The sequence below is a fragment of the Vitis vinifera genome, chromosome 8, assembly GCF_030704535.1.
Source record: "Vitis vinifera cultivar Pinot Noir 40024 chromosome 8, ASM3070453v1".
NCBI lineage: Eukaryota > Viridiplantae > Streptophyta > Magnoliopsida > Vitales > Vitaceae > Vitis > Vitis vinifera.
This window is the reverse complement of record NC_081812.1, coordinates 13,315,639-13,334,204: the sequence shown is the minus strand read 5'-3', so window position 1 is coordinate 13,334,204 and position 18,566 is coordinate 13,315,639. Positions and strand designations below refer to the sequence as shown.

General features: G+C 33.5%; 2 protein-coding genes across 2 annotated transcripts; one reads left to right on the top strand and one right to left on the bottom strand.

Annotated features, from left to right (window-relative positions):
* The first annotated feature begins 7,983 nt into the window (after window positions 1-7,983).
* On the top strand, window positions 7,984-11,862 carry LOC100265504 (10 kDa chaperonin, mitochondrial). The gene is made up of 3 exons (XM_002282802.4): window positions 7,984-8,327; window positions 8,908-9,047; window positions 11,342-11,862. The coding sequence occupies exons 1-3, from the start codon at window positions 8,223-8,225 to the stop codon at window positions 11,388-11,390; spliced, it is 294 nt and encodes a 97-aa protein (XP_002282838.1). The 5' UTR covers window positions 7,984-8,222; the 3' UTR covers window positions 11,391-11,862.
* Window positions 11,863-12,686: 824 nt separating this feature from the next.
* LOC100260104 (serine carboxypeptidase-like 45) lies at window positions 12,687-15,465 on the bottom strand. The gene is made up of 10 exons (XM_010655327.3): window positions 15,080-15,465; window positions 14,863-14,964; window positions 14,642-14,737; window positions 14,391-14,483; window positions 14,232-14,302; window positions 13,849-14,130; window positions 13,601-13,725; window positions 13,348-13,440; window positions 13,139-13,256; window positions 12,687-13,051 (listed from the first exon to the last, which is right to left on the bottom strand). Exons 1-10 carry the CDS (start codon window positions 15,324-15,326, stop codon window positions 12,893-12,895), a joined length of 1,386 nt encoding a protein of 461 aa, XP_010653629.1. The 5' UTR covers window positions 15,327-15,465; the 3' UTR covers window positions 12,687-12,892.
* Between the last annotated feature and the right edge of the window lie 3,101 nt (window positions 15,466-18,566).

Here is an 18,566-nt window from a genome sequence, read left to right as displayed (position 1 = left end):
AATCCAGCCTCTGGTAATCTGGTATGGGCTTTAATATTTAGTCTCAGTTAGTCTTTCCAACCCTCACCTTTCTTATTCAAGAGGGCAATGGTTCGTGAGACTGTGACTTTTCGGACATGAAATTAACCATGTCTTCATTCCTTGAACTTGACAAGGACGACTCGTTTTTCAAGCCCCATTAACTGCCTTGAGTACCCTCCCTTCAGCATTCATTGCATATTTCAACAATGTTTTCCTCGCACCCACTTTTGATTTTAAATTTTTCCTCATGCATTTATGTTTTTAATTTCCATTCACTACTTTTTTCAAAAACCCTTGTATTGGCCTCCATTCTTCCACAACCAAATTCTATTGTCTCATCACTGAAATTCCTGTTTCTTACAATAAAATTACTAGTGATATTACTTAGATCATAAAAGTAAAAGGTAAGAGATTGATGAGATTTTATCTTGATTTTTAGAGGGTATGAAGCACTTTCAAATTCACTTCTAAAAATTAAATTATTTTTTATTTTTAGAGTATTTACAATTTCCAAAAATATTAGAAGTAATACTTCAATATCTGACAAAAACCAGCTCTTTTTTTAGGAAATATTTTTAAAAATTATTTTCTAAAAACATTTATCAAACATATCTTTTATTATTATTTTTTATGTTAAAAAAAAAAAGGCAAAAATCATAATATTAACCATAAAATATATGTATATTCATACTCGTATTCGATTAAATAATGGTCACATTTCAAAACTCTTGCATCCAACAGTTCTTTTCCTATTTCCAAGTGGACCGCAGCCGGGAAGCTGAAGGCCCCTATCTTGAAAATATGGTGTATGGAGATCATCAGTAAGAAACAAAAACCAAATCCCCCTCTCCATATCAATCTTGTAGAAACAAACAATTTGTACATATTTTTATACTGTAGCTACCAGGACACTATTCCTCTTCACTCCACAATTGACTTGCAATATTTTCAAAACTTCCACTCCTCACCTTTTTTTCTCTCATATCATTTTTATTTTTCTTCTAATTTCTTTTCTTTTTTTCCACTCTATATGTCTGAGAATACCATAGATTCCAACCCAGAATCTTACAGAACAATTCATGGGTAAACCATCTAAGGAAAGATGAGGAAGAGGGCATGGAGAGAATTCTTTTGAAAGGTTTCTTCTTTACAATTTTTTAGGTCATTAATTAAAAGAGGAAAGAAAATGAAAATTTAAAAAAATCAAAGAAAGATAATTAGAAAGGAAAAACACTATTTGTTGTACTTTTTTTTACCCAAAAGTTGTTTTCCCTCATGGGAAATTGGAATGAACCCAAAAAAAAAAAATGTAATGGTCTAAAATTTGAAAATAATTTTCCCCACTTCACCTATGAATCTATGAAGTAACAAAACAATAAAGAAATAAAGAAATTAAATAAAAAAATTTGCCATCTATTGTAATCCATCATTCATCAAAAGGGTGTAAGAATTTTCTATCCACAATCATAAAAAACAGAAGAATAATTAAAATTCTCAATGTATATGTCTATAACTATAGTGGACATATGGCTGGCAAAGGTTGAATCAAACCCTATCAGTGGGGCCTCCTTCATAATCATTCATGGCAGGAAAATTAAGATGAGTTGAAGACTATAGACAAATTAATCCTGCAACACCATCTTTATGGTGAAAATTAATTAATTAATTTTGGTTCAAAATAGTAAAATATACAAACATTCTGCAAAAGGAAACATCTCAGAATAGCCATTTCCGCCGAAAGAGAAGCTATCATAGATGCAGATTTTCACTCATCAAACAACTGAAATAACCAAATAGACAATCAAACTTCACAAACATGTAGGAGCCAATTTTCCACATATTGACATGCAAGCTGAATACATGCATGTCTGTATATAAAACAAATCCATATGAAGTAAGTATGGATGAGCTAGCTAGTTGAAGGGCAAAGCTTGAAATGAGGGAAAGAATAGGCTCGAGGAGGCAAAGCTGCTGCAGTTTATTGAATACAATAGCAGTGGGAAAGAATAATAATACCAACCAACTTGATCAAAAAGCAGACCTCTACTCATAAACACCAACCACCCTATTAATGGCATTAATATTCAGGAGATCATTAGAATGAAAAATATTTCTTGCCATATATATTATATATATATATATATATTTATATATATTTTAACAAATAAAAGTGATTCCTGATCACCAAAATCTCAAAACTAATTAAGTCTTCATATACATTTGTAAAATTACTTGAAAAAACATCCTGTGAACAAGTTCAGCAAAGCCTCAAGCATAAAATATATATTCATAAAAATGAGGAAAAAAGAGGAAAGAAAGAAGGAAAAAGGAAGAGGAGATGGGAAGGGGAAGGGAAAGGAAAATTCATAGCTTGAAGGAGAGAAAATCAAGCTTGGTTTCTCTACTAGTGCTTATCTATTGTGTAGAGGATTTGGACCTGTGTAGACTCTCCTCTTTTCAGCAGCAAAAACGTCATCACCATCTTTACCTGCATTTCCTTTGAACACACCACGGGGTTTAGCAGGACTGAGCTCAGAACCAGACCCAGAACCAGACCCAGACCCAGACCCAACTTTAAATCTGCTGAATCTGCCATACCCTTCTGCAAAACATGAACTTTCTAACTGTAACAGCATCAGCAGCAGAAGAGACAAGCAAGCCAACTCTTTTCTCACACCCATCTGTTTCTTGCTGAGACCCCAAATCATGGCATGGGGATGCTGGATACGCACTGTCACCTCAACTGAGCAACTCTCTCCCTAGAATGTAAGAGGAATCGCCTCTCTTATCTCCCTCCAGGCTCCAACAGTGAGGAGAACTGGTGCTTAAAGTGGGCTTGTAGTGGGATGACTGAGGATTATTTTATGAGGAAACTTTTGGGCTTGGTTTTGCTGCCTTGGAGTTTGAAGACGAAGCTAATAGTCAATGTTGAGTGAGAGTCAAAATGCATGGGGTTTGCTGCCTGAATCAATTTAAATTTGGTGTTTGTTGGAAACTTCTTTTGTTACTGATTTCAGAGCCTAATTTTTGCCTGGGAAAGCTCTACAAACCAGAAAAGAAAGAAGAAAAGATGGAGAAAAAAAAAAAAAGGTAAGGAGAGAGCAAGAGAGAGAGAGAGAGAGAGAGAGAGAGAGAGAGAGAGAGAGAGAGAGAGAGAGCGAGAGAGTGTATAGGAAGAAGGAGAGAGAATGAAAAGAGAGAGAGAGAGAGTTTAATTTTAGTATGACTGAAGGTTGAAAGCTCCCCAGGATCTCTCTCTCGTCTCAATTTTGGTCAATCTTGGGCCATGTGAGAGATCAATAATTTTCCTTGGGTTTTATTCCTTTGATGTAGTGGTAGGGTGTCTTTTTACCTACTGGTATATGTGTGAGAATGTCTTCTATTTTCTATGCTATACTCTATATTCTATAAATACTCCCAAGGCAAAATTCACCCACAGGTCACCTACTCTTCCCCCAAAAAGATTTTACCCAAGGGCAGGTGTTGCAATGAGGGGGTGTTTGGATATGCTTTACAAATGGACTTCAATGTTTTGTTCTTGGTGGTCTATCTGGGGTTTCTTAGACCATCTTCGCTACCAATAATGCATCCAGTCGCCCCCAGGCAAAAATACAAGTCAAACTAATTTAGTCCCCCAACCCCATACAAAAAATAAATAAATAAATAAACAAATAAAAATAAAAAATAAAAAATCTGACTCCTAGTTACTGTTACACAGTTAAAGCTGTGAGCAGATGAACAGTTGCTCATCAACAAAAAAAGTATCCAGACACTGAACAGTCTTAACAAGCCAACGCATTGTACGTATGAAAATTTTCTTTTCCTTTCCTTTTTTTTTTTCCCAACGATTTAGTTTTTTTTTTTTTTCTACATTTTCTAAATTATTATACCCTTCAGGAAAACGTATCAAAGTAGCATACCTTGAAGACAATGCCAGCCATCAACTCCCATGTATGCACCTTTATTTTGATAAAGTTTTTCAATCATATCATTATGGATTTTCTGAAATTCAGATGGAGAGAAAATATATATATATATATATATATGCAAAAGTAATGAAGTAAAATAATGCTTTAAAATTACAAATATGTCATTAATATGGACAGAAGTTTTGATAGAGGATCTTCAAAAATTGACTTGAACACAACCAGTGGCCAATGACCCAAGTTCATATGGAGTTCCCAGAGACCATGGTGAGAGGTTCTTATATTACCCCTTTATTTCCCTTGATAAAACTCTCATACTTGACTGGCTTACTGCTTGGAGAATTTTTCCTGGGAAAATATTGCTGTGATCAGATGTGAAGACTGGCTTACAATACTGTTAAAACCTTTAAAGGAATGTGTTTGTATCTGGGTTTTGTTTCCATTACTCACGCCTATAACATAACCCAGAGATTCCTTTCATATTTGCTTAAAGCCCCATTAATGGCCATTGCCCAGTGGGGGGAAAGACACTTTTTTCCCCCTTTCAGAACAAACTTTTATTCTGATTGATCTTTAAAAGTTGCTCTTAAAAGTTAAAACTAGTAGGTGTATCCCCAAGATTCATGATAAGCTCTTATGCCCCTGAGTGTATGTACCATTTAAATGCAAACATGGATATTAAGGTTGGCTATTTTGCTAAAGGGGTCACAGCTCAACCAACCCCCATTTGTCAATATCATAATTATTATCAATCAGACAGCTCTATAATTCATTTCTCACCTTTCCCCTTAATTCCTCCATTTTCCCTCACCAAAAAATCAGAATCAGCAGAAGGAAAGCAGTAAGAAATTAATCTAATATAAAGTTTGATTGATAATTAAAAAAAAAAAAAAAAGAGAGAGAGAGACAGAGACAGAGAAAGAGAAAGAGAGGAGGTGGAGGTGGGACATAACCTAGAGGTGGGTGGTGAATATCAGAATGTATGTAGTGATGACTTTCTTAGAAGAAATGATGGTGTCCTCTCCCACTTTTTATTCTTAGAAGGAAGATGAGTACATCAAAGTCATGGATACTTGATGAGGGTTTGCACCACCTCCCAACAGATGCTCCCCAGTCATCCTGATACCTTTGTAGTAAAACCCCCATGTACGTACCTTTTTATTTCATCCGTGACAATAATTAAATACATATAAATAAATACGGCTCTGCTATTTCTTCTCCTGGCAATTATCTACATATATTATTATTATAATTAGTTCTAATTATGATCCCCAAAAGGATTATTATCCTATATTTAGGCTTCTCTAGCACAAAGTTTCAGGCTGTGGTTGCAGCCTTGCAGGGCATAACTATTCTGATACATTATAATGAGGGTTGTTAGCTTTAATAAAAAAATTGTCCAATATTTGGAAGTATAGAGCAGAGACAGACAAGATACTGAGAAGATTTCTCTACCTTCCTACCTTAATTAATCAATTATTTTGGAACTGTTCTGCCTAATAATGAGGTTTAAAGGCCTCTTTTTTCTCAGAAAGGTTTTCAGGTTCCTTTGTGGTAATTAAATCAGGCTTTTAAGTCACCTGCAACACACACTCTGGTTATATTTATTGAGAGAGAAGACGCATGGGTCTTTAGCAATTGTCGTGACCCTAGATTGGACTTTGGCTTCTGGGCATCTTTTCTTTCTGGCTTTTTTTTGGGGGGGTGGGGAGCAAATTCAATTTCTTAATCTCCATCATTGATTAGGTTTGGTGATGACATTTGTCCATTCCTATAATTCAAAGGCACACAACACACAAGAACTTCACATACTTTTTGTTTCATCCTTCCATATCATTAATTCTACTAAAAAAAATTATGTCAAGTACATATTTGGTTGGGATATTTTTTTTTTTATAAAAAAAATTATGATAATTAGGAGGGATGTCATTGAAAAGCAAAATTGAAGTTGTCTCTTCCAAGAAACCACCTCCAATTGATGGCTTAGAAAACATCCTAGATTTGAAAATAATTTTATATATATAAAAAAAATCCTATATTTGATTCTTATACATTGCCAACAAGCGGTATCAAAGCATGGAAGGGTCCATGGAAAATGATATCAGACCATTAAGGGGTCATAAATAACAGCTAGTACAAGAGTCCACAATTCACAAATAGTTGATCCCACGTCTTGATTTACATACATGTGTTGTTCTTTGGGCAGCAATGGAAAAGTACATGGTTTTGGAGAAGACCCCCCATTATATTCTCAATCCTAAGAGGGAAGAAGAGGGAAGAGGGGGTGGAGGCAAGGGATGAGTAAAATATTGTTAGAGTAGCAAGAGCTTTAGATAGAAACGAGCAAAGATCAAATCCCAATACGGGGAATGTCGTTATGAGTGCACACAGGCATGATTAGAGGCAAGAAAATATTGGTGGGCAAGCAATTAGGGTCTCTTTCCTTTTTCTAAAATGTCACCTTTCTCTTCATTGTTGTTGCTTTATTTTCCATTTGGTCAAAGTCATGGTACTACCATCATTGGAACATCAACTATTACATGAAAATTTTCATCATGGCCTCCCCTAGCTCCTTCTTCATTAATGGTTAATCATGTTTTCACTGCTTCACCCATCTCCTCCTCCCTCTGCATCAAGAGATTGATTTTTGTTTCTTCATATTTCTATCATAACATTCATGGGCTTGCTGGGTTTTGTCCTAAATCATCCCACAACTGCCTCGTGGGACTCTCTGGGGGGATGCTTGGGGTTTGGTTAAATCAGGACAGGAGGAAAAGGGAAATGGAAGTAATTGCCTGGCCAATTTTGAAGGTTGCTAGCTTAAGATGAAAGGCTGGCCCTTTAGTGAGTTGGATTTCATTATTGTAAATCATGATTAGGATTATACTTAATTGATAGTTATAATTTGCTTTAACTAGTTAAAAAGTTGATTTTGTATTCTCAATCCATATATATATATATAAATAGAGTAGATGGTATATTTTCTACCAATTTCTCCGTCTGTTCAATTTAGGTTTTGGAGTAAGAACAGGGAAAAGTGATTGACACATCATACTAACGTTGTGATTAAGAAATATTAAAAAGTGAATTTTTTTTGGGTTAAATTTTATTCATTTTCTTTGAGTTTTTGGTTAAATACTTCTAATTTCATAAATTTGAAATTTTATTATATACTTCCTCCTATTTTGAATGAAAAAAGAACCGAGTGAAAATAAGAAATGAAAAGAATACAAGAGTATTTAATGAAATTTCAAATCAATAGAAATTAAATGTATTTAATCGAAACTTTAGGGAAGTGAATAAAATTAATTCATTTTTTTAATATTTGGATTTATTATGAAAAATATAAAATAAAATATGTGAAAATTTTATATTTTTTAAATTATAATTTTTATATAAAAAATTAAAATAAGTGAAATGAATTTGAATTAATATATATAAATAATTTTTGTTTTCATTTTTTTTCTTTCATCCCATTTTTTCTTCAAATTTTCTATGAATCATATATAATTTAAAAATCATCTCTTAATTACCATGGCTATCATTAATTACCTAAATTAAACTTTCAACTATGCTTATTTTAATCATTAAGTTACCATATTAAAAATAATATTATTAAAATTAAGTAAAAAAAAACAAAAACAAAAATAAAATCCACGTCAAGGATTTTTATTAAAAAAATATTAAAGTATAAATTTAATATGTGAGAAATAGATAATTAATTACTTGTCAACTATCATCATCACATGCCCGAGGGTCTCCAATGGCCAAGTCACAATACACTACTATTTCTTTACTCTTGAAATTAATCTTTGCTCAGACAATAGAGAAATCTTCCAAAATAATTTACAAAAAAAGGGTCGTGACAAATGCCCATCAAATCAATCCCATCAAATGAAACACATTTCGTGGGCCTAGGTTAGTTTAGTTTTAATTCCAAGCCCAAATTCAACCTAATTTACTACTCCAAGCCCAAAACCCAGCCCAAATAGTAACCGGAGGCTCATTCTGTTCCGGGACAATCTTCCGACCCGCCCTAAATTAGTGTTGAGGTCTGACACTGAGTACATAAATTTTTATACGTTAAAGTTGTGTATAAATATGCAGAGTTATTACCGTGCCTTTTTTGGCGGTTCCTGTCGGATCCGACCGAACCCGATTGTTTTGGCTCTCGGACTTAAACCCTCACACTTGGGAGATACAAACTAGGGTTTTAGGTTCTGTGTGCCACTGGTTTCTCCTCTGTTGTAGTTCATCATAGTAATTTTGAAATATATGGCGAAGCGTTTGATTCCATCTTTGAACAGGGTATTGGTGGAGAAAATCATTCCTCCATCCAAAACCAATACTGGGGTTTTACTGCCTGAAAAGACGAAGAAGGTAAAATTCCCCAAATTTTCCTCTCGATTACTTTGTCTTGTCGTTGTCGTCGCATTTCGGTCTTCACACTTCCGGTTTTCTGTTTCTTTGCCAAGAAAACCGAGAAAAAGACAAGTGAAACTTTGAATTTTACGATGTTTTGGTTTCAATAGTATAAGAAACTCTCCGGCCAAATGATGAAAATTATAATATTAAAATTCAATTTCATGCTTTTTCTTGGGACGTTTCAATTTTTGGGTGTTAGTTAGACGAGGAAATTTCATGTGTATTCTCATTGTGGCGTGAAAAGACAAACAATTTTGAATGCCTCACGTTTTATTAATGTGTTTTATAATTATATAATTATGGATTTTTGTTTTTCATGCCAAAATCTTTTTCTCAGTTTTATCCCTATCTTTTACACGTATTGTTCGGACAAATTGGTTTTGCAGATGTTAATATAGGTTTTTGGTCATGATTGATGTATGTTTTCGGTTCTTATATTTTCCTCTATAAATTTTCTATTGCAAGACATGAATTTGGAATCAACCTGTTGTGTTTTCTTTACATTTATTAAGATTTTCTTTGCTTGTTGAATCAGCTGAATTCTGGAAAAGTTGTTGCGGTGGGTCCTGGGCTGTGGGATAGAGAGGGAAAGCTAATTCCCGTTGGAGTGAAGGAAGGAGACACCGTCCTGTTACCTGAATATGGGGGAACCGAAGTCAAGCTTGGCGACAAAGAGTAAGGATAAGTTTATCATTTCAGGCTTTTCGCCTTCATATTTCCTGGAGTTATCATTGTTTTTGTTTCTTGATATATATATGATGACTTAATCTACTGGTATGTCAAATTTGAGCGTGTTGCATCAGTTAAGTAACTTTACATGTATTCTCTTTGGTTGACTGATATGATTAGATTCAAGAGCCATGGCCATCCTAAAAGTGAGATATAGTCAATGCATTGGCATTCAACCTCTGTTCAGGAAAAGGAGGATATGATTGACCAGTGCACCACCCAGAAATTTCCGTTGCACTTCTTTTATTGTGTTGGACAACTGATTTTTAGGTTTGACTTCAACCATTGTGTCTATAGAAGAACTGTTTTAGTATGTGCCTGTGTACTTCATGGACATCATGCCTATACAGGCAAGAATGGTCCCTTAATATCTGGACTTGGAGTTAGCAACTAATGGCCCTCTTTTTCTGCGTAAATCGGATTATCTTTATAACAGAGGAGCAATTTCATTAAAAAAATTTCTCATACCAGTCAATACTATTCCTTGGGACTGGGATTCATTTACCTTCTCCTTGCAAAAGTATTATTCCTTGTAATTACTCAGCACCCATGAGAAGAGAAATGCACATTTGGGCCTTACTTTCCCACCTCTCTTTGGTCCTTTAAAGAACATGAGATGATTGAAATTAACAATGTGCCATATTGGATTTTTAAATCCTCTTATTAGGACAGATGTTCTTTGCTTGAAATTCATTTTATGTGGCCATTGAGGCTTGGCTCAAGTGGTGAGAGATTGAAGTGGGGATGTGGCAAGTTCTAGGTTCGATTTCCAAAAAGGAAAAAACAACAAACTTCATATTTTGTTTTGACCATGTTGGTGACTATTCTAGTTTTGACTTGTTATGGGGATTTACCTGTATACAACAAGTAAACTAGTAACAGATTTTAATTTTATCTGTTACAAGAGATCAGGGTTTTAGGGTTTGATGTGACATCTAGAAGGGATACACCAGATTCCTTTAATTAATGATGGTCATTGACCCTATCAAAAGGACTATTATTCCTTTTGGAGTTAAGTTCCTCCATTTTATTATAATTAGTTGAGTCCAGGACCTTCCACCATGAAGTAGTTGTCGATTGTAGGCATATTAGAGGTTAGATAGTTGATTAATTAATGGATAAATATTTACAGGGCATTGAGGAACCAAGATGCAGACATTCATGCTTTCTTCTTCTTATTCTTAAAATAAAATAAAATAAAAATACACTGAAACATGCAACAATAAACACACACATATCTTTTTTAAAATTTACACCTTTCATTTGACAAGCTTCTTAGACCAAATTTTTGGGGTAGTTTAGTTCATTTATCTCTTGTTTGCTCCTCTAAAGTGCTAAAAAGGTTTAATTGTTTGCTTTGGATTTCTGAAGTGACTTTTATTTGTCTTCGGTAAATTCAGGCTACTCCTATAATATTTTCATGGGTTCATGGATTGGGATAATGAAGACTATATTTGGGTTGCTTTCATGTAGTTGTTATGTTCTATGTAGTAGTTTTGAATTTTTTATGTGAAGTTAAAGTAAAATAGTCTTAGCATATTTTATTCAAGGTGTATAATAACATAATAATGGATTTACCAAATCTTGTGGATTTGAGTACATTTCTTATTCATTACTCACCAAATATTTTTAACAAGTTTCTCTATATTTGGTAGCTACTTGAAGAGAATTGAAATTTGGTTTTTGCTGGAATCAAATATATTTTGGTGGAGACTTTCACCATGTGAATTGGAACACTTACAACTTGGCTTTGCTTGATGGTTTATGTGGGAAAGGATTGTTGCCTTTTATACTTAGTTGGGGTCAGTTTAAGATGGTTAGATGATTGATACCAAAATCTTATGCAATTGTTTCATAGACCAGCAATAACTTATGGGCTGCCTTATATGCGCGCGCACGTGTGTGTGTGTGTTTTCTCTCAAAAATCTTATATACCATTTTTTTTTATCCATCAAAAACATTTTAAAATGACATTTACAATAAATTTTAGTATTTTCTGTAATCAAGAGCAGCAATAAGAAGAATACATGTTTTAAATTGAGATATTTATCTGGAATTCATTCTTAAGTTGGTGTGTAAAGAAAATTACATGAAGTTTTATTCCTTTCTTTGCCAATGTGATAATTCAATATATCACATTGTTGTTTCTCATAAAAAAAAACCTTTAATTTTGTCTTCCTAATTCTAAAGTTTGTTCCAAATGATTAGACCCAATAAAATTATTTTTGAACTTGTTTCAGGTATCATTTGTACCGGGATGAGGATATATTAGGAACACTGCATGATTGACGTCCTGTGCCATCTCTCATCTTGGCAAAGAATAATTCATGAGCACAATGTTCACCTTGAGCCAAATTGTAGCAAGTAGTACAGCTTGGCCTCACATTTTCCATGGAACAGTTTTATTCTGTTGGCTTTGAATGAGATGAAAGCGTCATCTAGCTTTCTATTTGTGGGAAACAATCACTGTTGATCTCTGTACAGATTATGGTAATGTGCCATAAAGTTATGGTTATGAGTCATAGATCTTCTTCCTAGAAAAATGATCATGTTGTTCACTTAGTTGACTTTACCTGTATGTTCCACATGTCTGTGCTAATTTGACAGCCATAGACTTGATCATCAGAGAAACATTTATTATGTTCTTCTTTCATGGAAAGTTTTTTAGGTTCCTTATTTTGTAATTTATTATGTACTCATGGTCAAGGAGACATATAGATCAATATATCTGAATGATAAAACGACATGTTTTAATTATTAATAGGCAGTATATTAATAGTTAAGGGCATATGTCTGTATATATATATATATATATGTTCCATATTGCACATTTAGTCATTGTAAAGTTGCAGGGCTCATAATTTGTAGAGATATTGACATTTTTCTTTATCAGCTGTGGACATTGTGGGTTCACTTCACACCTGGGTATGGTCCCTTTGGTTATTTCATGTAAAATTTTAAAAAATAATTATAGAAAAATTAGAAACAGAGAGAGGCTGCATTGCTTTGTGCCAGGTCTAACAGCATTTCGAGTTATACTATCGAAACTGTGTATGACACTGGTATCATTCACTGATTATGTGATTATGGTTTATTAGGTGATATTAAGAATTCTGGTTGAATGGTTTCTTTTCCCTGTTTCTTTCAATTTTATTCGGTGTTTGCATATTTTGATATTGAATCTTGCTGTGGCTTCCGCATAACTAATGACAATCATATTAGTATCAGCTGAATTTTGTTTTGTTTTCTCATTCGGTTGAAACTCTTCTTTTTCTGGGAGTTCATGATAACTTTAATGGAGTTTCAGGGGAATTATATTTTGTTTTTAAGTTTTAAAGTAGGGACTAGGGAGCATGGGTCCATTTTGTTGTTTCTATGTTTTCGTTTTTTTTTCTTCCATTTGTGTCCTCGGGTAAGGTCACTTCCAAAGGACCTTGTCAGTACTTTGCTATCGACATGTGATATGTCTAGATTACAAGCCAAAATCATGTCTGTCAAATACTATTTAGGGTTTGAATGGCTGGCATGCTGAGTCCATATGCCCATCACAACATGTTAGTCCAAAAATCTCAGTGCTTCTCTAAATTTTTACAACTTTGTCAAATAATTAATTTTTATAAGAAAAGCGTTTTCAAGCATTAGGGAACATTCTTAATCCTTGAAGAATCGCACCCAAACAGACTTTCAATGGCAGGAAGATGCATTAATCTCCTGCTTGAATTTTGAATGTATTGGAAAATCAGGCAATACATAATCTAATGCGATGATAAATTGCATATCAATGACTTTGATCATAAGACCACAGTGGCTTCTGGTAGCGGCTTCCCTTGGAGAAATGTATTGAACAGCACAAGCGATCTTTCTGGCTGTGAAAATGGAGCTTCATGTGATGCTCCCCTAATGGTGGCGAAAGATAATTTATCACCATATACTTGTGTCCATCCACCAACCTGAGAAGAGTTAACAAACAAGAAAATCAGCCACGACATACTCATACCAAAATTTTCCCTTATCCATTAAATTTTATGTATATCAACCTGTCTTCCTTGAAACCAGTTTCTATAAGGCACAGTTGTATTCAGTCCCAAGTCCTTTGCAAGGCCATTCACCAGGGTTCGAGTTCCGGTCAGCGGAACTACTGAATCTTGATCTCCACTGCAGAAATTATGGTTCATTGTATTATCATGATCATGAATGGTAAAGAGTTTCAAAAAATTGGTTAGTGAGTAGGTTGCTGCTAAATTACCTGTAAACCAGGACCCGGATTCCAGATTTGAGGACTGCGCCCACCACATGAATAGTAGGTATCTCTAAATTCCGATATTCATATTTGAGGACCCTTTTATCAAATACAAAGAAAGGAGTAAAAAAGGAGAGGTGGGCACACATGGAAGAAAAAGGATAGGAAAAATGGAATCACTTGATGTGGTTGTTTTCACATTACTTGTGTTGATTGTAAAGTTATTAAGTTATAATTAGTGGGAGTATCAGATCATTACTCGCTGCAAATACTCCATCTTGAGACGCCCTTGAGGTGAGCGTGGAGGGCTTTCTGTACGTCCTTCCTGTTCAAGTATTTGATGGTTTCATCCTCCACACAGACGTCAATTTTCTCTGTGCCTCGCTGTAAATGAGAGATTAAATTTGAGTAGTCAGAGAAGTAAATAAAGAGTAGAAACAGGGGAAAACAGGGTTCAGGGATAAAGAAAGGAAAGAAAAGAAAAGAAAAAGAATGAGAAAGGCCTACTGGTTGATTGAGCCTCTCAGATTGTGAAACAACCGAAGGTAAACAGACATCAAGTGTGACATCGTAGCTGTCGATATGTTTGCCTAGTTCTCTTGAGACTTGGCTTATTACGCCAGAACAAGCTGGGGAAAGCGACCCCATCACTATCTCTCTTCTTACTTGAGAATAGTTGCAAATTACAGTGAAGGCTTCATATGTTATATCTGATATTAGTCCGTGAGACCACATGTACTCAGCCCTCGAGTTAAAATCCGTGTTGAATTCCAGAAGAGGATTCCCTATCTGCAATTTCCAAATTGCAAACAACTTTTCAATTAGATAGGATTTGGATAAATATCAATGTATTTTTTTTATTTTTTTATTTTAAGTTCTTTTCTACTCACAGCTACGCCCTTCAGATTGAATTTCACTTTGGATTGGACAATGAGTTGTGCAAGTTGGGGAACATAGTGACCTGGTCAGAACAGAAAATTTCAGAAGAAAAGCCCCTTTTCTCCCTCAGTGACTTGTTTCTCTACAGTTAAAAAGAATGTGAAACACACCTGCATAGCTCTCCCCTGTGAGGAACAGATCTCTGTTTTTATATTCTGGGAATTTCAGGAACCAGCGTTGGAGGAATTTGAGATTGTCTCGTGCTTAAGAAAAGAAAAACCCGAATCAGTTTCAGTCAAATGTCGCTAAACTAGGTCAATTCACGGTTTGTTTTAGAGCCATAAGATCCAGATAAGCTTTCTAGAATTCCAAAACTGCTCCACAGGAAAAAGAAAAAAAGAAAAAAAATTATGCAGAGAACCTGTCATCTCATCGTTCACAAAGGCATAGAAGGATGTATTTGCAGAATAGGAGAAACCAACCCCTGCTGGTGATTCTAGGTATAACATATTTGCCACTGCGACGTAGAAGAACAAAAGAGCAAAATTAGAAAGAGAAAAAGGAAAGCCCTTGTCTGAAGTATGAACAAGCATCCACATTCAGCACACCCAAAAGGAAGTGAATAAACTTTTGTGTGGGTACCTTTATTCCAACTATAATCATTATTCACCAGGATCTCTCCACTTGGTTTGAATGGCCCATGTTCACAAAATGCTCCAGCTCCAATGGATGAACACCCAGGTCCTTCAAAACCCAGAAGGATATGAAACACAAATTCAAAAAATAAAAGAAAAGAAAAGAAAAGAAAAACTTAGATTCCCCTGTATTGATCTGAGTGAGTCGATGAAGATGAATTTACCTCCATTTAACCAAAGAACAAGAGGCTTTGAAGCTGGGTCGGTTTCTGCTTCAACAAAGTAGTAGAAAAGATGTCTCTGTTGCTTTTCGTCCACGGTTATGTATCCAGCAAATTGCTGGAAACCAACTTGTGGTTGTCCTGGCAAACTGACGATCTTATCAGCACTCGGAGGGGACTCTACTGTTAAACAAATTTGTATGAGAAATGCAGAGATTGTTGCCATGATTATCCATGGCTGAAGTTGCATGGTTTTAGAGAGAGGGAAGAAGAAGAAGGAGAAGAGGAAGAGAGAGAGAGTGCGGTGAGAGAATGAGGAAGTGAAGGAGAGAGACCCCTTCTTAGACAAATTTTGGGCAATGATACTGCTAGGCTGACTGATGAATATAATAATACTAACTAGGAGACATGAGCTGGGATTTAAAAATAGTTTTCAATCCTTGAAAGTTGTAAAATTATTATTATTTTTAAAAAAAGGTAAATATGAAGAAAATTAAAAAATTCATAAAAACCAAAACAACAATATACAATTTTTTTTTATTCTCTTTGTAGTGACCGACATCCTAAATTTTCAAATATGATCTCATTTTTTATTTATACTTTTTTTTTAAAAAAATTAATATTTTTTTTAACTATATTAATTTTGTTATTTCTCTTTTACATAAAATCATTTTTTTTTTAATTTTTCATTGGACAAATAGATTTCAAAACAAAGCAAACTAAATGTGTTAAATTTGCTAATAAGTTTATTAATTTTAAAAAGTAATTTGAAACTAAAAAAACACTAAAAATTTATTAAAATTGATCCAAAAACTAACTCTATTGCTTTTCTTCTATATATAATTACATTCTTATGAATTTTTTTTAAAAAAATAAATAGATTTTAAATTAAGTAAAATTTAATGTATTGAATTTATTAATAAATTTATTAAATTTTAAAAATAATTTAAAACTTAAAATTAGATGAATCAATATGAAATAAAAAAAAAATTGAATCAAAATGAATCATGATTTTACTATTTTTCTTCAAAATACAATTATATATATATATATATTCAAATTTTTTGGCTATGCGAATAGACTATAAATCAGATAAGATAAAATCAAATAAAAATTAATGTTTTAATTTAAATTCTTTAATAAACCTATCAATTTGCAAGAATAGTTAATTATTTAAATAACTAACTCGTTATATTACAAATTGAATCAAGATTAATCTAAAATACTTTGTGTACATCTAATATAAAATTAACTTACATAACAAACAATAAAACTTTGTTTGTTTTTAAATTTATTTTAAATAAAATATTATTTATTATTATTATTATTATTCATTTTAACAAAAAAAAAAAAAATCATGCCTTTATAATAAGAAATACTAAAATAATTAAATTTTTTAATAAAAATATAATTTATAATTTTATTACAATGCCAATATTCATATTTTACTAAGAAATTTATAATTATTTTTATTTTTAATAAGATTTCAATTAATTTAATTAAGATTATATAAATTAAATTTACACAATTTTTATAAAATAAAAATCCAAGAATTATTTTTAAAAAACAACTAAAATTTATTCATCCAATTTTTTATTATTTAAAAAGTGTTTTTTTGGAATCAACTTATCAAACATTTATAAAATCAATATTTTTTTATGAAGGTAACGAGACTGAACATTTTCTCATTAACTTTGCGGCATTCCGACCGGCATTTTACACTCGGGACAAGTATTTTTCTAATTGTTAATGATCCCAGGTGATCCATCAGAAGAAACCCGAGCCCTCGTCTTGGTTTTGTGAATGGAGATGGGTGATGATGAAGGTTTTATATGAAGACAAAAAAGTTGCAGAAAATGTATGAATGAATGAATGGTGGGCTTTTCAATGGAAAATCTTGGCAATTCTTTATTTGAGTTGATTACGTTCACATTGCTTTTTCAAAGCCGGTGCTAGAAACAGACGCTGGAGACACCATTTTCAATCTCTCTCGTGATGTTCTCATTTGGACAAGGGCGCAAGACTACTCTTGGGATTATTACAATTTCCAGCCTCCATGTCCCCACCCTCACTGGAGACCTTTTTTCTACTCGGAATTTGGACTGGCTTCACATGCCTTTTTCAGGCCAGGAATCCCATTTCATGACCCGTGACTTCAGGCTGATTTTGCTCTCCAGTCCAGTCCCTCTCCTTGCCAAATAAACAAATATTCTTGTTGTAAATTTGGCAAAAAAAACTGATTTTTTTTGGAGTGATGTTTTATGAGCGAGGGTTTTTTTAAGGTCTGCTTTCATGAATGGAATGACAGTGGATGTAAGATGGCATTAATAGGGTCAAGCAAGTTTGCTGAAAAAGGAATGAATTGAATAAATTGTTGTATGTTTTACAATAATATATATACACAAATGAGAATATTGCAATATGCTTAATTGCGAATTATTGAGAGCAGTTGAAGTTAAGAGATTTCATTTCATGTGAATGAGTGGATCATGAGCTGGAATCCACGAGGTTGGGAGAAAGTTGTTAATTCGTTCCCAATATTTCACTTCCATTGGAAACACCCATCTTGGAAAGGAATAAAAGAAGTCATTGATGGAATAATGATTTGGTGAGAGCGTCAACAAGTTGGTCTTGAGTGGAAACATGAGACGCACAATGTTGGCCGACAAAAACCTTATCGTGAACAAAATGAAAATCAATAGCAACGTGTTTTATACACGAGAGTAAAAAATTGGATTGGTACATAGGTAGGTAGGTGGCAATTGAACAATGCGTATGAGTTGGTTAATGCATGACTTAAGATGACTTGTTTACAACAAAGAAGATGCCATTTGCGCGGCTGAAGATTAGAGGGTTCGGTTCTAACCACTTGTCAAGATTGCGTTGGGTTATAGGAAAGAGTACTACCATCATAGTGAACCAAAGGTGTTAAGGTTGATAATGGAATGTTCACTACTTTGGCTTATGATATATGGTGAGGTTGTAGGAGGTCCCAAATGTATTTATGTAGAGGTAGAAACATTCCATTTGGTAGTAGGGACAACCTTAAGATCGAGGAAGTCATGTAGATCTCTAAGATCCTTCACGAAGAACTATAATGAGAGGCTTGCAATGAAATGAGAAGTAAAGCTTAAGTGGTTACTAGTATTGATAAGGTCATGATCAACGTAGACAATAAAATAAATTATGATATTGTTTTTGAAGTATATGAATAATAATACATCTATTAAGAGTCCTGAAAAGTATGATATGATACAACAAATTTAAAGTTTATAATTTATTTAATAAAGTTTCAGTTGCATTTTAATCTATTCTTATTTCATACATTTTATCTTATGAGTATTTTGACTTATATTTCTTGTATTTTGCATGACTTGGATATATTAAAAGTTGTACGGGAAAATTCAAGTCATAAGTTCTTTACAAATAGATGATTTATTTATAGGTCAATTCATGGACTTAGACAATTCATTATAGGTTGTAATGCATT